At 44.1% G+C, this 21,503-nt stretch overlaps 2 protein-coding genes across 5 annotated transcripts in view; both read left to right on the top strand.

Annotated features, from left to right (window-relative positions):
- The window catches only part of LOC147021310 (insulin-like growth factor 2 mRNA-binding protein 3), a 42,314-nt gene extending 39,039 nt beyond the window's left edge, over positions 1-3,275 (top strand). Inside the window, exons 10-11 of the mRNA XM_085891149.1 lie at positions 975-1,036; positions 2,860-3,275. Coding sequence (XP_085747275.1) covers positions 975-1,036; positions 2,860-2,870 — 73 coding nt within the window. The 3' untranslated portion in view covers positions 2,871-3,275. The remainder of the gene's footprint in view (positions 1-974; positions 1,037-2,859) is intronic.
- Positions 3,276-8,448: 5,173 nt separating this feature from the next.
- Positions 8,449-21,503, top strand: part of LOC147021309 (insulin-like growth factor 2 mRNA-binding protein 1) — an 88,100-nt gene continuing 75,045 nt past the window's right edge. The window contains exons 1-7 of one of the 4 annotated variants that reach the window (XM_085891139.1): positions 9,249-9,441; positions 9,855-10,084; positions 10,316-10,348; positions 11,954-12,014; positions 13,022-13,070; positions 16,987-17,038; positions 17,310-17,376. In XM_085891139.1, the coding sequence (XP_085747265.1) occupies positions 9,419-9,441; positions 9,855-10,084; positions 10,316-10,348; positions 11,954-12,014; positions 13,022-13,070; positions 16,987-17,038; positions 17,310-17,376 (515 nt within the window). In that variant the 5' untranslated portion in view covers positions 9,249-9,418. Of the gene's footprint in view, positions 8,780-9,248; positions 9,442-9,854; positions 10,091-10,315; positions 10,349-11,953; positions 12,015-13,021; positions 13,071-16,986; positions 17,039-17,309; positions 17,377-21,503 lie in introns of those variants that run through there. The other 3 variants (XM_085891142.1, XM_085891141.1, XM_085891143.1) reach the window with 3 other exon arrangements.

The following is a 21,503-nucleotide window of genomic DNA, read 5'->3' as shown; positions in this document are numbered from 1 at the left end:
TCACAAGCTCGTCAACACTTGGAATATGGCTTTTAATCCTGACAAATCTCACACTCACTATGCCTCCGAAAGTATCTTCTGGAACCCCCCCCTCCCCAATATACTTTCTCAAAAATCCTCTTGAAGAAGTGCTTTCATTCAAGATTTTGGGCCTCACTATCTGCCACAATCTTTCCTAGGAAAGCCACATTTCCAAGCTGGCTTTCAAAGTCAGTCGACCTGGCATCCTCTGTCTTGGGATTGAAGTGTGTGTGCAAGTTTGTTCCAGAGGTGGGGAAAAAAAAAGAGGAATGAAAGGGTGAAGGTGAGCAATGATTCTTGATTTTGGCAGTTTCACCAGAAGGGGATTTTTGGTTAACAATGAGTGCTCTGAGGAAATATAGGGGGGAGCAAGATCAGACAGCAGGGAGGGTGTGGGGGGGGGGCTCGGCCAGAGAGGGGACAGTAGAAGACAGAAAAACCAATGACCTGCTTCCAGTGAGAGAGTGAGAAACCCAAAGGCTAGGCTTCATCACGTGAGATACCAATGATCCTAAAAACCTTGGCTTCCACAGCATGAAATTGAGCTCGGTGTGAAGCAAGAGTACCATCCCAGAGGGGGCAGCAGTACTCCATCAGACTGCTGATGAAAGCTTTGTACGTGGTTAGGAGCTCCGGTGTGCCAAGGAAGGACTTTCCATGATGTTGGATGCCCAGTCTGCGACTGGGTTTGGAGGCCAGCTTGGAGATATTATTATTATAATTATTATATGTTCTGTTTCTTAGTTCTTATACAAGCCTCAATATTGTATACCAAAAAAAGCATTGATAAGTCAAACCCAAAATGTACATTACTTTTACAGAATGCCACTGTCTACCATTTGTGAATGATGTTTTTGACTAATTGAAGAATTAATAACATTCTGGTTAACACACCCTGGTTTCTAATGACATGATTTGCTGTCTTCCATGTGTTTGTCATGCTCGTTTCACAGGCGCACACCGTCACCTTACTCGAGGGGACGCTACAGATCACGATCTCGTTCCTTTTCTCCACGTAAGTAATGTGAGATTACGCTTTCACCCCTCCAATTTATTCAGAGATTAACCCTGAAATTTTTTTTTTAAGTCCTGAGGTTTCGCTAAACCTTTTTGCTCTCTGAAGGGAATTGAGTGATTATATTTACTTTGGATATCCATTTACAGTGCCTATATAAAGTCTACACCCCCTTTCAAAATTTTCACCTTTTGTTGCCTTATAACCTGGAATTAAATTGCATTAAATCAGACTTTTTTTCCACCTTTATTGATACATTGTAACCCACAACTTCCAAGTGAAACAAATTTCAGAAAATTAATCAAGAATACAAAACCAGACCATCTTGGTTAGATTAGTTTCCACCACCTTGAGTTAATACTTAGTGGAAGCACCTTTGACAGCAATTATAGCTGTGAGTGTTGGGATGGGTCCCAACCAACTTTGCACACCTTCATTGGGCAATATTTTCCCATTCTTCTGCACAAAACTGTTCAAGCTTAGTCAAGTTGCATGGAGAGCAATCTTCCAAGTCATGCCACAGATTTTCGATTGGATTTAGGTCGGGGCTCTTGACTCGGCCACTCAAGGACATTTATCTTTTTGTTCCATAGCCACGCCAGTGTAGCTTTGATTGTCTGCTTCAGGTCGTCATGCTGAAAGGTGAACTTCCGTCCCAATTTCAGCTTGCAGAGGGCAGCAGATTTTCCTCAAGGATTTTCTGTATTTTGCTCCATCAATTTTCCATTCTTTCCTGACAAGTGCCCCAGTCCCTGCTGATGATAAACATCCCCATAACAAGATGCTGCCACCACTATGCTTCACAATAGGGATGGTGTTCTTTGGGTGATGCGCTGTGTTGGGTTTGCGACAAACAGAACATTTTGCATTTAGGTCAGAGTTCCATCTTGGTTTCGTCGGACCACAAAACTTTTTGCCACATGGCTTCAGAATCTCTGGAGTGGTTTTTTTGCATACCTCAAACGGGACTCAAGGTGAGCTTTTTTGAGTAATGGCTTCCTTCTTGCCACCCTATCATACAGGTCAGATTTGTGGAGTGCTCGCGATATTGTTGTCACATGCACACAGTGATCATTCTTTGCCATAAAGGCATGTTGCTCTTTCAAAATTGTCATTGGCCTCTTGGTGGCATCTCTGATCAGTCTCCTTGCTTGGTCATCCAGTTTGGAGGGACAGCGTGATATGGGCAGGGTCTTGGTGGTACCATATATGTCTTCCAATTCTTAATGATTGTCTTGACTGTGCTCTGAAAGATATTCAAGGCCTTTGAAATATTTTTATACCCATCCCCTGATCTGTGCCTTTCCACGACTTTATCCCGGAGGTCTTTTGAAAGCTCCTTCGTGGTCATGGTTGAGTCTTTACTATGAAATGCATTACTCATCAGAGGAAACCAACAAGAGCAGCTGATTTTATTCTGAAATGATCAGAATCACTACAATTTAACACAGGTGGAAGCCAATTAACTTGGTGTATGATTCTGAAGGTGATTGGTTTCACCTGAGCAAATTTACAATTGCAATTATAAAGGGGGTGGGGGGGGACTTATCCAACCAAGATGTTCTCGTTTTGTATTTTTAATCAATTTCCTGAAATTTGTAGAATTTGTTTTTCACTTGGAAGTTGTGGGTTACAATGTGTAATTAAAGGTGGAAAAAGTCTGATTTAATGCAATTTGATTTCAGGTTGTAAGGCAACAAAAAGTGAAAATTTTGAAAGGGGGTGTAGACTTTCTATAGGCACTGAATGTATATGTATATTTTAACACTTTGCCAGTTGTAGGGATTCATCGATGATTGGTATCTTGTGAACATATTTTGCAGGCCGTTACTGACGAGCCCATTGATAAAGGATTGAGAAGGAAGGGGATGCATATTTGGAGATTTCCTCCCTCATCTGGAGGTTTTTTTTTGTTTTAATCTTTTTTTTTTATAACATCATCACATGAATGACATCTCTTCAAACTATAGTTTGCTGGTTGAAGATCATATTGTAATCGGAAAAAGAGAAAAAAAACAACATCGTTGTTGCTTTGCTTTGTATTTACTTAATGTTGCATCTTCTTGACATTGTTGGGAATTGTTGGAGGTAGCCTTTTATAGAAGTTTGATTATTGTGCAGACATGCAAACTTGCGATGTGAACCAGACATTTACGAGTGTAGGAATTGTGAAAGCTTGTCTTTAGGTTGGTGATTTCTTTTCTTAGCATGATTCCATTAAAAAAAGAAGAAAAAGAAATTGGTGGTTGTTTTCCTGAACTTTCTTCCTGAGAAATGCTTTTCTGATTGCTGTCATATTGCTGGTTTGCAAGTGAATCTTTTTTTAATATTTTTCTTTTTGTTAATCATTGGAACCTCGTTCAACAGTAAAAGTTAATAACTGAAAAAGGCTGGACTTGCTGGTTGGTAAAGCCAAAGTTTTGGCGAGCATCTACCCGCCTTGGTCACGGCAGATGTTAAAGTGAAGAATAAGCTTGAGCATCGCCACATGACCTCGGCTGTTGGAAAGGTGAGTTTGTCTGTAGACCAATCCGGGCATCATGGGACGATTGCCGACTGTGTGGAAGAGATGTTATAGCTTTGTCCCACGTATGAGAGATGGTGATTCAACTTTTTCCCAAATGGATTCCTTTGCACCTCAAGCAAACCACTTTTTTTGCTCCAAGATGACCACTTGACTTGTCAAGGCTGTGACCATGCAGGTTCAAGTGCATATATACAGCAGAGTTCAAAGCCTCTTCATAAGCTGGATAACGATGTTGGTTCATATGGGCTTTAAGGGTTTGCTGAGTTTCTGGGTCTCCACATCATGATGGGTCTCCACATCTGATGCCATACACCAAGTAGCATTTCTTGTCCTTAACATGAACTAACTGGCTGTGAACAATTCTGCAAGGTTTGTATGATGTAGTAGTGCCAAACTTGGAGAAGGATCTTTTCACTTTCTCAGATAGCCCAGCCACATTCGGAATGGTCACTTGTCACATTTTCTTAAGCTGTGTCCTGTTGTTCACCAGACGTGATGATGTTTTTTCTACTTCCTGCTTTTAAAAAAAGACCAGGGTAACCTCTTATTGTGGAGCCTTCAGCTTAAAAAAAAATATATATTCTGTCATCATCGGGGCAAACTGCCATTGTTCCCTTCCAAAATGGCAAAATCTGCAGTCTTTGAATTTGGATCTTTGAAGAAAAAAAAAGCCATGTTTTATTTTTATTTCCAAGGTCTCGGCTCAAATGTCTCGTGGAATAGTAGGAAGGCAATGTGACAGAGGGAGGCAAGGCAATGTAAAGACAGTGGGCCAACAGGTGGATGTAAGAAGCAAGGGTAAAACAGGATTTACTAACCTGTGAGTAAGAGGGCTTGACTACAGAACAGTTCGTGGAGGTTAAAAACATCGCAGGTAGAGAAGGAAGAGATGGTTGGTGTATTGCCACTTTGAAACCCTGGAGGGAAAAGTGGGATTGCACACTTGAGAGAAAAGAGGAACAAAGGAATGGAGGTGATCACAAAGTCTGGATTTTTTATTTGTTTGTTTAACATGGAATTATTTGCTGGAAGAGGAATTGCATCCTTGAGGAATTGCAGAGGGTCAGAGGGTTTAAATTTTTTTTTTTTTTTAATGTTGAAGGCTCCAGTCATGGACTATAAATTCCTCATCGAGGCCAGGCCTGAAATTATAGAAATGCATAGATAGAAAAGTGAAGAAAGAGAGAATAGTCTTAGAGCTTTTGAGGAGGTAAAAAAAAATCTGCTTTTTGAAAAAGGGAAGGTCTTAAGAGTTTGAGAAGGTAAAGAGTTCCAGAGTTTAGCAGTGAAGGGAAGAAACAAATGTCACGGTCCACTCTTGAGATGCCAATGGACACGCAATGATCATGTGATGTGGATTGTTGAGTATTTTGTGGTCTCTCTCATTGCAGAGGTACACAAGCAGCAAGTTCTCAGGAGCAGAAACCAAAGTAATAGCTATAGTAAAGAGAGCCAACTTTGCGGCGTAATTTGAGCGAGTTGAGTTTTGAGGTCAGATTGGGAGAGGTGACAAGTTGAACACCTTTAGATTCAATTCTGTCCAGTAAGTGTGTGGAGCGAGAACCCACCCAGACATGAGAGCAGTATGCGACACAAGGATGAATCTATCCTTTGTATAGTGGAAGCAACTGTTCAGGGGAGAAGCATCTTCAACATCTGAACAGGACTCCTCGTTTCTTTGAGGCATACTTAGCTTTAACGTAATGTGTGGATTCCAGGATAAATTTGATGTTTGGGTAATACCTCGTCGAGTTATTGTATCACATAGTGTAGTTGTGGATCTTTCAAAGGAGATTAGAGATTTGAGAGAAGTTTTAGAAGCATTAAACAAAACTTTCCTCACTGGAAGATCTTGACCAAATTTAAAGAGGTGGCTGTGATGAAACGAGATGTAGATAGAGTTAGGGAAGATAGGGCTGATGGGAAAATCATGGAGGAATGTAATGTTGAGTCGTCAGCATAAGAATGCATTTGGTTATTTATATAAGAAAGAAGGTCATCGATTAAGAAGAAGAGTTGTAGAGACAGGACAGAACCTTGAGGGATACCGCTGTTGATAAGGAAAGAGGGACATATTGAACCATCAACAATTACGGAGATAGAACGGTTAGAGAGAAAGCTCCATGGGTGAGCAGAGTGGAGGAGGAAAGCCGAAAGAGGGAATCTTGGATGTCAAACTCTGTTAAAGGCTTTTGAGGTATCAAGGCCCACATCTAAGGATTCCTCAAAGTCTTTCAGAGAAGAAGCCCAGGTATTCATAATGTGAAAGGATATCGCTGGTATATCTTGCCTTATGAAAGCCTTATTGATGGTCGGATATAAGACAGATTCAAGATGCTTAAGGAAATGGGAAATGAGAAGACATTCGAAGACCTTGAAAATTGTGGAAGTGTTCGGATTGCTGAGATTCTTAAAAGAGAGCAGGAAATCCCTCTGAAATTATAGGGAAACCAAACGTACTTTTGGTTATCACGATCAAGTTCCGGTGCATGGCGTATCTAGAGCCTCATGGCTCTGATAATGCCATTAAACTCCCTAAAAAGAAGACGAGCAATAGGACAGGAGTTGGTAGGGTTTGAACGATAACCCTACTTTTTTAAAATGCTGCATTAAGACATGTTTCCAAAAAAAGGAAATGTTTGGGTTTTTCAACAAAAACGAAACAGACGAGCAAGCACAGGTGCAAGTTCAGAAGAAGCACACTCCAAGACATGAGGAGGAATGCCATCTTGTCTACATGCCTTGCTTCTGTACAGAAAAAGGAGTACTTTTTTGACTGCATGAAAAGCGATTATAGGGAGGGGAAAAGGATTGGAAAGAGAGGAGAAAGCGGTGCATCATGTGGAGTTGGAATGTTGGTCATCCAATGTGGAAATATAGGAGAAAAGAGAACCAAAAATAGTTGCTTTCTCAGTTGGAGAGACAGCAATATCACGTGACCGATGACGTCATCGAAACATTTTGTGGACCATTTTATCCCTCGATCACCTTCAAAAATTTTCATACTGATCGTATGTAGCGTTCTACATATGCAATTATGATGTCATAAAAAAATTACTCATTCCCCAGAAGCAGTGCCAAGTTTCAATTTTTTCCATGGTTGGGTGTCAGAAATGCAGAGATCCAAAGTTTTTCCGTTTTCCAACATGGCTACCACACCCCGTGACCTATGACGTCGTAATTATCATTAAAGCATTCTACATGAGTCGTCGCACCAATGGTGAAAATTGTCTCAATCCGACAAGCGGTTGCGGAGAAAAACATGAACGTTCTGTGTGGACCAACAAACAAACGGACCCAAATGCAATACCCTCTCCTTCGGCCAGCGTAACAATAAAAAGAGCAATCGGAGATTGCAGACCCTCGCCAGGACTTGTTTTGTGTGGTGGTTGTGTACTGGTGTGTTACATCATCAATAGGAGACAAAATGAGAACTACCATTTTATCAATGCTGGCAGTGATGACTGGTTCCAGAGAAGATGATTTTTGAAGGTTTAACAAAAAAAAAAAATGGCTGCCGAATCACATGACTGATGACATCATCAAAAAAAAGTTTGTGGACCATTTTATCCCTGGATGACCCTCAAAAATGTTCATCCTGCTCAGATGTAGCATTATACATGAGCAATTATGACGTCATAACGATGGCACCTTTGATGTCATTTAAAAAATCAAACTCATTCCCCATGAGTTGTGCTTGCTATGTTCAAGTTTCAATTTTTTTCCTTGGTGCGGTTTCAGAGATACACAGGTCAAATTCTTTTTTCCGAAAACATAAGCGCCATCTCCCTTCAGTGGCAGAGGTAACAAGGAGCTGATCCTCGAGGTCCTCCACCTTTTGGGTAGTATGAGGATTAAATCTGTGCAATATGAAATCTAAATATTGAACGGATTTTAGGTCATCTCTGACTAGATGACCTAATAAAACCAGTCTCGGTGTACGTACATACGTATGTACATCCCCATTTTTTTCTTCCGATTTTCTTGATATTTCGTATGTGGGTAGATGTCGATGAGGGATGCACAACGGTATGACCTTTGACCCGATTCAAGGTCACTCCAAAGTTGCGAAATCGTCCATTTTCAAAATCTATCTCCTCCGCCGTTTATGATCCGATCTTCGAAATTTCTTCGGATTCTGATAATATGGAACAATATCTAAATTTGGTCGGGCTGGTTTTTTGGAAATTCGTCCTGGTTATCGAGTCACGTGTCTTCAAAGTTGGAAAAATGGTCGGTGATACGGTCAAAAAAAATTTCGCCTGATCTTGATGAAACTTGGTATGTAGGTAGCGGTCGATGAGTGATGCACGACGGTATGACTTTAGACCTGATTCAAGGTCAAGGTCACCGATGCTGTAAACTTGTGAAATCATCCATTGTCAAAATATCATCCGCCATTTATGACTCAGAAATGTAGTTTGATTTCTGAGGTTTTCTATCCTTTTTACTCCCGGGCTTTCGTCTGTACGTTGAACCAAAAGACAAGACGGCATCGAAGCCATTCTAAGCCGATCAGAGATCCACATCTACAGAGCTTCAGAGATGACCGTCACCCCCAACCGGGGGTAAGTTTTTTTTTTAATTTCGTGTAAACAAGCCAAGTTACCAAAATGGTTGCCATCACAATATAATTCAGTCAATGTTCAGATAATGTGGTGATTGAGGAATATATGTGTGTAATATTAAAGATAAATGTTCGACGGTTTTTGAAATATCGTGCACACTCATCCATGCGCATGGACGGATGATCGGTTCGTCGGTTCGACGGAGCTCATTATAACGTCGGGGGGGGGGGGGGGCAATCATGAAATTGAAGGTTTATGAGGAGAAGAAGAAGAAGAAGAAGAATATGGATAAGAAGGGAGGATTGTTCTCAATTGTTTTCACCCGAGTGCACCCTGCGGCGATAACAATCTTTGCGTAAAGTATTTAATAACCGAGCAGTTTCATTTAAAGATGAAGTGGAAAATAAAATCGGAAACGTTGCTCTGTGAGGAGTAACAACAATGGCGGTGTCGTTTATGCTCGTGCGTGAATCTGCCGTTTTCTTCGTATAATTTTTTTTTAAATCTTTTATATATTCATATCCCATCAGCGTCATGTCCCACTCGGCCTGAAAGGTTCATATCATGACGCGTTTTCCACCGACCGGAGAAAAGCCACCGTTACCTCACGCAGGCTTCTACACCGCTTTGTGCGGAGCCTCTTCAAATGTACGATCAGTCATGAAGGAAAGAAAAAAAACAAAATGTAAAATCGGAAATCGTAATATTTTTGACTCACAATTGTTTAGAATATTATGCTGAAACGAATAAGCTCGTGTTTCATCGGCATGGAGATGCATTTGTGAACAAGGCCAATCAGATGGAATGTTGGGTCTTTAGCAAGAGGACTTTTTTTTTCTGTCGTTACCATGGAAACCCTTCAACTCGATGGCTCGTCCTCTCCGCAGGAGAACGGAGCTCGTGCCACTCGATCCTCTCACCAGATTTTTACCCTGACTACCAACAAACATACACACCTCGCAATAAATTATGTTCAAGTAGTTATGATCGTGACGAGTACCAAAACCTGTCGATGGAATGAATGATCGGAACGATTAACGGGACTATCTTTTACCTCAGTTTTTGAAGTGATGATTATTAAAAGAAGAAGAGGAGAAGATTGACACCGCCGGTAAAACACCACCTCAGGAAGGTTGTCATTCGGTCCGTGGTTTGAGGCGACATCAGGGGTGTGTTCAGTTACCAAGTTTCATTGTCGAGCGCTCGCCAAGTGGTTTAAGCACTCAAGCAAGCAATCCGTCGATAAGGAACGGCTGGCTTGACAAGCGCTATCAAGCTGCTTGGTAAATGAACACCCCCCGGTTCAACAGGTGCGGTATAATGAATGGGCACGCAAGTCCCAGGCGGATGATATTAAAATTTTCCGGATATATTGTCACGATTTGTGTGTATATATCCAGTCATGTTTTTTATTTATTTATTTGATTTTGTTGTTGTTGTTGTGGTGTTTTATTAAGGGTGGTGCCGTCTCTCTGGAAAGCCGACGCGCCACATCCGACCCCCACACCCATCCGTATTTCCCCATCACTCCTTCCTGCCAATCCCTGCACACTGTGCTGTGCTATATTGCTATCACCCTCATTGCTGCGTCAACACCACTCTCCCCGTGTGTACCTACTGGTCCCGACAATTTGTGTGTTCATGGATCACGACAGTTAAATGTCAGCTCGAGACGAGTGATCTGTCTGTTCATTCTCTCGCTCGCCTGACTACCTTTCCACAGCTTATCAACCTCCTTGTCCAAGCCTGCCCTTACATTCCCGCCCCCTGAAGTCATGTCTGCCCGACTTTACCTGGGAAACCTGGCATCGCAGACAACGGTCGCTGACCTTGAGACGTTATTTGAGCAACATTCTCTCCCACTTCGTTACTCTCCCCTCGTCCGCAAAGGATTTGCCTTTGTGGATTGTCAGGACAACGAGACGGCCCTGCGAGCCTTGCATCTATTTTCTGGTACTGGTATCGGCAACACACAAACCTCACACACATGTAGACGTGAAAGACGCTCCCGTTACCATGGTAACGCTGTGCGAACCATGTTTCCTGCTTTTCGTATCTCATTTGCATTATTATGTCAACATTAGTCCAAGTAGAATCACCCACCACAGAAAAAACACACAAACATGACCAATAACTCGGTGATTTTTTTTTTTGTTTGTTTGTTTTGTTTTTCCTTCCAAGCAGTATCTGCTGATTCTCACCCGATCATCGACTCTGGTTAATTCCTCTCGCTGTGTGGTGCTCACCCCACAACCACCCCACAACCACCCCACAACCACCCCACCAACCACCTCCCCTCACCACACTTCGCATGCGGTGCTCATCCCCCACCCCTAACCCATCCCCGCCACCCACACACCCACCCCTCACTAAACCACAATCCTGCCTCGGGTGCGGTGCTCCGCTCACCTAGCCCCCCTCCTCGGGTGCGGTGCTCCGCTCACCTAGCCCCCCTCCTCGGGTGCGGTGCTCCGCTCACCTCGCCCCCCTCCTCGGGTGCGGTGCTCCGCTCACCTCGCCCCCCTCCTCGGGTGCGGTGCTCCGCTCACCTCGCCCCCCTCCTCGGGTGCGGTGCTCCGCTCACCTCGCCCCCCTCCTCGGGTGCGGTGCTCCGCTCACCTCGCCCCCCTCCTCGGGTGCGGTGCTCCGCTCACCTCGCCCCCCTCCTCGGGTGCGGTGCTCCGCTCACCTCGCCCCCCTCCTCGGGTGCGGTGCTCCGCTCACCTCGACCCCCTCCTCGGGTGCGGTGCTCCGCTCACCTAGCCCCCCTCCTCGGGTGCGGTGCTCCGCTCACCTCGCCCCCCTCCTCGGGTGCGGTGCTCCGCTCACCTCGCCCCCCTCCTCGGGTGCGGTGCTCCGCTCACCTCGCCCCCCTCCTCGGGTGCGGTGCTCCGCTCACCTCGACCCCCTCCTCGGGTGCGGTGCTCCGCTCACCTCGCCCCCCTCCTCGGGTGCGGTGCTCCGCTCACCTCGCCCCCCTCCTCGGGTGCGGTGCTCCGCTCACCTCGCCCCCCTCCTCGGGTGCGGTGCTCCGCTCACCTCGCCCCCCTCCTCGGGTGCGGTGCTCCGCTCACCTAGACCCCCTCCTCGGGTGCGGTGCTCCGCTCACCTCGCCCCCCTCCTCGGGTGCGGTGCTCCGCTCACCTCGCCCCCCTCCTCGGGTGCGGTGCTCCGCTCACCTCGCCCCCCTCCTCGGGTGCGGTGCTCCGCTCACCTCGCCCCCCTCCTCGGGTGCGGTGCTCCGCTCACCTCGCCCCCCTCCTCGGGTGCGGTGCTCCGCTCACCTCGCCCCCCTCCTCGGGTGCGGTGCTCCGCTCACCTCGCCCCCCTCCTCGGGTGCGGTGCTCCGCTCACCTCGCCCCCCTCCTCGGGTGCGGTGCTCCGCTCACCTAGACCCCCTCCTCGGGTGCGGTGCTCCGCTCACCTAGTCCTCCTCCTAGGATGCGGTGCTCCGCTCACCTAGCCCCTCCCTCTTCGGGTGCAGTGTGCAGCTCACCAACACCCCCTCCCTCCTCGGGTGTGTTGCGCAGATCACCGACGTCCCCCCCCACCGTGCCCCTTGCCCCTTGCCCGACGCCCCCCCAACCACGCCCCTTGCCCGACACCCCCCACACCACGCCCCTTGCCCGACGCCCCCCACACCACGCCCCTTGCCCGACGCCCCCCACACCACGCCCCTTGCCCGACGCCCCTCCAAACTGCGATTTTGTATCAACAATGTTTTACTCGAGCACTGATTTTGTTGACAGGATTTCTGCAGTAATATTTAATTTGCTCTTGATATCCAACATGAGAAAAAATATATTTTTCCTCGTTAAACAGGGAAAGTTGAATTGCATGGTGTAATCCTGTGCCTTGAACACTCGGTGCAAAAACGGCTGCGGTGAGCAAATTTCCCTTTTTGTGCGCCAGCTGTGACAACAATATTTTTGTATTTACCTCACCCATGTCAACTGTGGTGCTCACCTCATCCACCTACCCTTTCTCTCAATGCTGAGCTGTTTTTTTGTCCTCTCCTCCTCCCTTCCCCCTCCCCTCCCTCCCTCCCCTCCCTCCCCTTCCTCCCCTTCCTCCCCTTCCTCCCCTTCCTCTCCTTCCTCTCCTTCCTCCCCTTCCTCCCCTTCCTCTCCTTCCTCCCCTTCCTCGCCCAAATTCTCCACTCTGCCTCGCCCACCTCCTCCTCCTCCACACGGTACCTGGCTTGCCTCGCCCACCCCTCCTCCTCCTCGTGCCTGACTCTCCTCGCCCACCCCCCACCCCTTACACCTCTTTCCTCCCCCCCCCTCTTCACCTCACCTTGCCATGCTGAGCTCCTTGCCTCTCCACAACCTTTCTGGAAACTATGAAGTAACTGCTGTATTGTGAAGCAAATCTCTAACTTTGTTGCCGGTCCACCCAGTGTGCTGGTATCATGATTGTTGAGATCATCCTGAGAATGCCACCGGATCTGGTTGAAGAATAGTTTATGCTGTACAAGGCTGGGCATTAGTTCATGACGATGGTTTATTGTACCACTTCCTAATATAGCATTCCCAATGTGGTAGAAGGTTGTATGTTCTGTAAATGGTGATTTTAATAGGTTGCACTGCTAAAGACAATTTTCCATCTGTTTAAAATGCTGGATTTGAAATTAAATGGGTAAATGCAAAACAAATGCGAGTGGTGCAGGTTTTCTCGACAATGCGCTCGTTATCACATAGCTTGTAGCATTTGAGTAATTGAGGCTGTTGTTGGACATTGCCATGTTGTTGCTGTTTTTTTGTTTTTTCGGGAAGCATCATGGGCTTGTATTATGTCAATGTAGAGGAGAGACAAAAGGGGATTTTTTTTTTAATGCTTTGGTATTGGCATAACAGATTGTGCAAACTAGCTTTGTTTAAAATTTTTCAGTTTGCGGAAGATTCAGGTGTGGAACATCCCAAGCTCAATACAATGGGAGGTGTGTGTGTGCTGTGGCCTTGAAATGGATCACAATTGATTTGACAAACACTTTAAAATTCCTCTTGATTGCAAAGTTTTGCGTGCTCTGATATTATAGTCCATGCTTTAATGTTGTGTTTTTTTTTTAAACATTGTTATTCTCATGACCTTGAGTAATATAGAAACCTCTTTGGTGATTGTCTCTTTAGTCCCAAAGCTCGTGCTGGTGGAACCCAGGTTTAAATCCCATACATTGCACAGATTATGGTTTTGTCATTTTTCTACTTGTGTTCTCGTAATTCATGTTCACATACTCTGCTCTTTAAAAGTGCTTTTCTCCTGCCGGTGATTTCTGTATTAGCTTCACCATGAGCTTGAGATTAATGGTAGGAAAAGGAAATAGCATTTAACTCGCTCACTTTCTCCGAAAGGACTGTACAGCAAGCCCTCCCATGTACTTTCTGAACAACCCTCTCACTCAACATCTTGGGTCTTGCTCTCAGCCATAATCTCTCTTGGGCAAACCACATTTCAAGTTTTTGACCTGCAAAGTCAGACTCTAAAACATCAAAGTCCTTCCTTAGCACACCATAACTCGTGTCCACCTACAAGGTTTTCATACACAGCTTAATGGAATACTGCTCTCCCCTCTGGGCAGACACACCTTGCTCGGCTTGATGCCATGGAAAACAAGGATTTCAACTTTCAAGCTCATTGGAGTCCCTCGTGATGAAGCTGAGTCTGTAGGCCTATCACTTCACCATCACCGAGTCTTTCTGGTCTTGCACCCTTTGGTCTCTGTGCTTCCCCCCCCCCCCGTTATCTGCAAGATGCACGTGGGCCACCAGCAAACCCCTTCCTCGTGAAACTGCCTAAATTCAGAATCACTGCTCACCTCCACGCATCCGTTCCTTTTTATTATCTTGCCAAAACGAAGTTTTTGCAAGATATGTTGGTCAGCTTGTATGTTTTTTTTGTTGTTTGTTTGTTTGTCTGTAATCACGTATAAAAAATTCTGCAGAGCACAGTTATCATTGGAAATTTTTGTAACTTCGCATATCAGAGGCCAATAGAGGTCCCTTTCAGCGCACAAAATTTTGAAGGTCAAGGTCACTTTGTCGCAAATCAGGGGAGTCGACTAAACCCTTATTTTTTGAGTAATTTTGATCGGATCGTCTTCAAACTTCATGGGAATATAGTTCATGGTCTGGCGCTCAGCTGATTACTTTTTGGTGGCGATTGGCCTTGACCTTCATGGTTAGCGCCTAAGGTCAAACATATTTGACCCCAAGGTCAAATTTTCAAGTTTTAGGAACCATATCGTGTAGTACCTCAAATTGAACACCTCGATGAGTACTTTCTCGATATGTCAAGCTTGAGACATTGACATCATTTGGTGACGTTATGAGGCAAAAGCATATTTTTCATGGTTACTCTGTAGAACGATTCTCATCGGAATCTCTCGTAGGCAGATATTCCTCAAGGAGTCGCTCCTGGTGGATAGCAGCTCTGTTCACCTCAGTGTGACCTTAAAGAAGTCACACGTGGTCACCTTTTGGTAAGATACGGGTCACCCTACGGGTGACATTGGTTTATTTTTATTTTTTCCTCCACCTCTGCTTATGGAGCCAGTTTGCACACTCTTCAATTGCATTCTTCCCTTCAAGATATTGAAGACAGCTGTTCATCACCATCTTAAATCATCCTCCTTTCAAAACCATTATTTTTCTACACCCTCCCCTCCAAAATTTTGCTTCTGTATTCATCATGTCCACCCCTTGCATTTTCCCCTATCCCTCATCGTTACCCACATCCCTTGTTGTCCGGCACCGTTTAGTTTCTGCCTCCACCCTGCTGTTGGCATTTCCCCATTCTCCTTCCACTGTTATTTTTTTTTATGTTGCTTCCTGATGCGTTCTGTTCTAGCTCTCTTCCATGAGTCTTGACTGTGTGTACAAAAAAAACACTGCAAATTCATCAATGGATATGCCTCTGTCTGCATTGGATGTCCACCCACTGTTGCATTTGATTTTAATTAAAGGTCACGTGAGAGAGAGAAAGGAAGTAGGAGACAAAATCTGGTATTTCTAATTTGTTATTGTCTGAAAAATGATTTTCAAAGGGCATCTGACCTTGGCCTTTGACCCGTTGAATTTAATATTGAATCAGCTCCTCTTTATATTATTCTTCACTTGTGCCAAGTTTGTGTGAAATCCCTTGAGCGATTTGCACGTTATCGTAGTTGACAAAAGGGTGCCAGGCTACCCAAAAACATAATACCTGTGGCCTTCGGCTGTGGAGGACATTAATAAACTTGGATAAATGTAGATGAGGGAGAATGGTTGAGTTAGAGCTGGGGCCATAGAAAAAGGAGGAATGACATCTGCCAGTAAACCAAACCCCCTTCTCTTGAAGGTCTCAAAATCCAGAGTCATTGCTCACCTCAACTCATGAGTTTCCCCCCCCACCCCCTCCCTCCTTGTGGAACCAACCTACTCACTTTTAAATATCCTTCCTTCCAGGGTTTTAAAATGGCTACTCACCACCATCTCAGGTCATCCTCCATCCACAGCCATGATCTTTTCTACCCCTTTGAATTCTCCCTAAGCCCACCTCTTTTAAGGGTTCCACTTTTTCCTTCCACCTCTGCAATTGAGAGTTTGTGGTTTTATCCATCCTGTTCACACCCTGTCCTCCCATTACTCTCATTCTTCCCCACATCCCTTTGTCTCCTGCTGTTCCATTCCGTTGTGTTCTGGTCCATTCTGTGTTCTGTCTCTGACGAGCCATGACCATGTACAAAGAAAAAGGTTGGGAAGGTTTGAGAGGAATAGAGATTAATTTATGGGGCATACTGGGGGCTGGGAGGTAGATAGGTGTCGAGGGTGTAATGCTTCTCTCCTTTGTATGTGTAACATGTTTACTTGCCTATAACTTATGTTAAAGCCATCTATGCACAAATTATATATATACTCATCGTGTTTCTCCCTTTTCATCAACATATGATGCCTTTGACTATAACAGCAGAAGCCATTGCCTGAGATTACCACACTTCCTTTTATATTTGGAAATTTGTCCGTGACAATCCGGTATTTTCATGGTGGGATTATGAATAATTTTGATGAAAAATGTATTGGTCCAACACAAGATGTTGACAGATGGTGCATTTCATATTGGGGGTTGGGGGGGGGAGAAACCAAGGCCTACCTATATGGCACCAAGTGTTAATTCTTTAGCTTACCCCAAATAAGAAATTTGGCAAGAATCTTCCTCTGAGAAATGCCATGGGATTTTATCCAGAACTGAAACGCAGGCAGGACAGCCAGGGTTTGGCAGGGGGGAGTTTAGCCCAAGTATTTGAACCGTCTGGCCAGGCCTGGCGTTCGACTAAGGTTCAGGCAGGAATTTTGTCCATGGTGCCGGCAATAGCTCGCCTGTACTCTTGGCAAAAGAGGCAGACAGTATAAATAAAGCTCGGTGTGGTATCGTCTTTGAGAATATAATTATTTTAAAATATTATGGCATTTTCTTGTTAATTTTTAATGCATGTCTGAGGGAAACACAGATATTGCATAAGCTACGGGAGTAAGTTGATGTTTGTTTATCGTATTGCAATTCATCTTGAATAGCATTTCTGTACCTTCACTGTGTTTTGAGAAAAGCCATGTGGCATCGGTTAATGACGAGGTTCATTGAAGTTTATTTTGCAAAATTTGTTGAAAGGTAAATGGTTCAGATGTATTCAAATTGAGCAGTTGCGATAGTTATTTTTTAATTGCTGATAAAAACATTTCACCCTTTTTTTTGTTCAGTTTCCTTTCTATGAGTTTGTCAGGTCAGGGCAGTCTCATAATTGATCTAAGGAAGGGCTTGAGATCACTTGGCTAGGTTTAATCAGCTGTTTCGGTGTCACATAGCTGCTGTTTATTTTGCAGGAACTAACGAACAGGCTGGCTCAATTTGGTACTGTAATTGAGTGTGAAAAAGGTGAGCCCTCACCATTTTGAAATTATGCAATAATCAAATATCAATGCAAACATATCTGAAGAAATAAAATTCAACATTTTTAATTTTTTTTTTTCCTCATTTCAAAAGCATTTTGGCACCTTTTTGTTTCAACTTTTGCGTTTGGCTAGATTTTAATGTTACCCAAATGTTCTTATTTTTTTGATTTGAGCTCTAGTTCTAAAGAAATTAGCTTTTCTTTTCATCCGTGATGTTTTTTTTTTTGTTGTTGTTCCCCCACCCCCCCCCTCAGTTGATTTTGAAGACGACTGGTCACTTGTTGTTAATGTCACTTATACGACCAAGGATGAGGCAGCACGGTAAGGAATGAAGGTGCAAAATGGTGGTTTTTTTGGAAGTAATTTGGTGTTTTTTTTGAAGTTATTTATTTACAATTTTAATGTTTTTATTAATATTTGCATGAATTTCCCCCTCTTATCTGGGTGAGCCTGTTTGCAATCTGGTCTTCAGGGTGCTAGCTATGATGTGGAAGTGGGAAAGATGGAGGTAGAGCTGAAAGGATTAGATGCACAACTTGTCAGATAAAACCTCAAGACTGATTTATTAATTCAAAGCTAATTAGTTTCATTGTGTGTATGTGTATATAATATAACTAGCTGAAATACCTGGGAAATTTGCCCTATTTTGTGCCCACTAAGCGATACTCACCGTTTGCAGCCACGCTCCCAGCCCGTCAACAGGATTCCTGCACCCCTCCAAACGGGTTTCGAGCCCACATTCGCACCAATAGCAAAGCGACCTCCATTTTTGTCAATTTGACTAACCCACTAACTCACATTACTCTGACCCCGGGGTCACTTGGGTGGGAATCACTCCTCCCCCCAATCACTCATCGCACCATGCATACCTCACTCGCTCCATACACACAGGCCCGCTGGCCCTCACTCACTCCATACACACAGGCCCGCTGGCCCTCACTCACTCCATACACACAGGCCCGCTGGCCCTCACTCACTCCATACACACAGGCCCGCTGGCCCTCACTCACTCCATACACACAGGCCCGCTGGCCCTCACTCACTCCATACACACAGGCCCGCTGGCCCTCACTCACTCCATACACACAGGCCCGCTGGCCCTCACTCACTCCATACACACAGGCCCGCTGGCCCTCACTCACTCCATACACACAGGCCCGCTGGCCCTCACTCACTCCATACACACAGGCCCGCTGGCCCTCACTCACTCACATCATTTATCTTCCCTTTAGCAATTGTCTCCCTAACCCCCTTTATGGCTTGCCTGGCTCTTTCATGAGCAGATCGATCAGCAGTTAGCTGTTGCCGTGCGCGTGCAGTTCGAGACTTCAAATATCAGGAGGAGAATGTGTATGTTTAAAAAGTCAACGAATACGAACATTTTGTATTTCAAAAAACCCAAGCGTTTTTAACCATGAAGCCTTTTGTTATGATTAATACGCCGGCGCACTATTCGAAAGCCATTTTTTTTTATAATGGAAATTTTATATATATATATATATATATATATATATATATATATATATATATATATATATATATATATATATATATATATATATATATATATTTTAATACATATTTTTTTCATTTTTTATGGAGAGCCACTTAGCGCATCCTGGAGCTGAATGTTCGTTCTATATATGTGTAAAGTTTCATCAAGATCGGTTCACTGGTCTAGGAGCTTATTCGTCACAAAAAAACAGACAGACACGGACAGAAGGACTGCCATTTATATAGTAGATACTAGCGTGGATCGGCTCGCTACACTCTCCTCTCCACATGTCGTTGCAGAAATTGACGTCACATTTTCCGTGTTGTCATGATTTCCACCAATCGTAATCCAAACATTTATTTTGTACAAATTTATTTGTAATGTTGGTGGTGATGTATGTATTTGAAATTTATTTGGAATATTGAAAGGTCCAAGTGGTCTAAATGGTCAAGGGTCGGTCAATGCTGTCTAATAGTGCTGTGGCCATTCCTCATAAGGCCCCTAAAAAGCAGGGTAACCCCTCCCCAAGGTAGAACAAACCACAACCATAATTTTTTGGTTTATTGGGATGTCTGAAGTAGGAAATAGATGGTTGTGAAAAAATATATTGGGGATAGCATGTATTTTGGTTATGATTTGTGTTAGTAGTCTCCAATAATTTGGTGAATGTTGCGAAATCACGAAAATGACTGTTAAACCTGCAATTTTCAACCGATTTGCACAAATAAGGTGTCATTTTATAGGAAATCTTTAAGGGCAGTACATAATTAGGTTTTGACAGTATTGTTTTGCCTAACAAAAAATATAAGAGTGTGTATGTTATGGCTTTACGAACTGAGTCATCTGTGTATGCTGAGGCAACAGCAAGACAAATGTAGCAGGGCACACAAGTATCACGTGGCCTACGGGGCATCAAAATTGTGTATGAGGCACTCTTCCGAACTTTCTTCAGTTCAATGGTTATGTGGTTAGAACAATCTGGTCGATCGCTTCACAATGCTGACACTGAAGAGAAGTTCTTTGATCTACAACATGCATGTGGTGTCAAAGACGATGCAGTTGCAATTGATATTGCCAGAGAACTGATGAACAGTCAGTTGCCAGAGGTTGCAGAAGTTATTGCAGAATTCTTAGCTGTTGGTGGAGAAGAATCAGCTACATTCACATATTGTGCTTATTTTATGGAGGGTGCTCAAGTCTTGTTGCGTCTACTCAGAGCAGAGAAGGAAGGCTTGATGGTACTTCATTTAAATGCGATGTGTGAAGCAATTGTTTGGTTTAGGGCTGCAGGCAGGCACGATTATGCAAAGTATGTCCCGACGTGTGTGGCAGATATGAAACGTCTTGAGGTGAAACATCCAGACGTCTATCGGCATATGTGTGAAGGTGGCCTAGTCGTCAGAAGGTCTGACAAGTACTGATTTAATGCTGTCAGCACCGACCAAGCATTAGAGCAGACAATTAACCGAGAAGGCAAAAGTGAAGGTGGCATTATTGGCCTTGCACTTCGGAAGGAAGCGATGACCCGTTGGTTGATGACCAGACATATCACAAGTGAATATGCCAATGCCTTTCAAGTGCTATGCCATGACAAGACGGAGAGAAAGAGAACACAGGAAGAACTGGGAAAGAGCCAGAAAGCAAGGGATGAATCTGATGTGCAGAATGTGGTTAATATGATTACCAACAGTCAGAACCCATTTGATATAGAGACTGTGCCTTCAGAACTGGTAAACATCATTACAGGTTAGATTGCGTCCCCAGAAGTAGCCAAGAGTCTCACTGGATTTCTTGACGAGGGTCGTCAAAAGCACACAGAGTTCATGGAAAAGAGGCTGGCACCAGTATCTAAGTCTGTTTCATTCTGGGATCCAGAAACACGAAAGAAGATTGTGACCTTTGCAGACATGAAGAAGTCCATTAACATAGATAAGGACACCAAGAAGTTGTTGATTGATTCAGAAGTGTGATTTAGAAGGCTTCTGGCTGTGTCAAAACAGCGACATGTGAACATGGAAACAGTCTTACAGCATGAGCTTGCAGTCATCCCACCTGCCTTGTTCTATGATGATGGCAACATGAGGAAGTGTGTTAAAGCAGATCTATCCAGTAAACTGGAATCAACAACAGAGGAAATCCTTGAGCTTCCACCATTTGATGGTCAAGGGATTTGCATATATGATGGGATGGTGCTTCTCCAAGGGATACATGAAACACAGTTCAACACTTTCAGGGATATTGCACAGCTTATCTTGCGCAAAATTGTTGCCCTGCTCAATTATAATTAATGGAACATCAAGTCTGTAGTCCTTGTGTTTGATCGTTATGATGTCCCCCATTCTGTCAAATATCAAGAAAGACAACGCAGAAGTAGCACTTCTGCATTTGCAAGTCATGTAATTGCAAGTCATGTAGTTGCAAGACAGAGTTGTGCCACATTACAGGAATTTCCTAAAGAATTATGCTAACAAGGCAAACCTTGCAGCATTTATATCAGTCATTACTAGATGACCCACCTGGACTGATCAATGGCCAGAGTATAACTCTTGCAGGTGGATTTCCAGAAGCTGAGAGAGTTGTAACCATTGACTCAAATGGGAAAAAAATCTTTTCCGGCTCTTCAGCACACAAGAAGAAGTAGACACTCGGATGCTTCTTCATGCCATTAACCTAGCATCATCTCATGAAAGGCTGAGAGTGAAGACAGATGATACAGATGTCCTAGTCTTGCTGGTTTACTATCTAAATGAAGGCAAACTGCCAAAGTTAACATACATGCATTCTGGACAAAGAACAAATAGGGAAAGATTTATACCGGTTCATAGTATCTGTCAAAATGTAGGAGAAAATGTAGCACGTGCCTTACCATCTGCACACGCTCTTACTGGGTGTGATAGCACCAGTAGTCTCTACAAGATTGGCAAGTTTACAGCCTTCAGTAAGCTAGTTCAAT

The sequence above is a fragment of the Eptatretus burgeri genome, chromosome 8, assembly GCF_056783735.1.
Source record: "Eptatretus burgeri isolate ZD-2024b chromosome 8, Ebu_testis_v1, whole genome shotgun sequence".
Lineage (NCBI taxonomy): Eukaryota > Metazoa > Chordata > Myxini > Myxiniformes > Myxinidae > Eptatretus > Eptatretus burgeri.
Note: the sequence above shows the minus strand (reverse complement) of the source record. Positions and strands in the feature narration are given on the sequence as shown.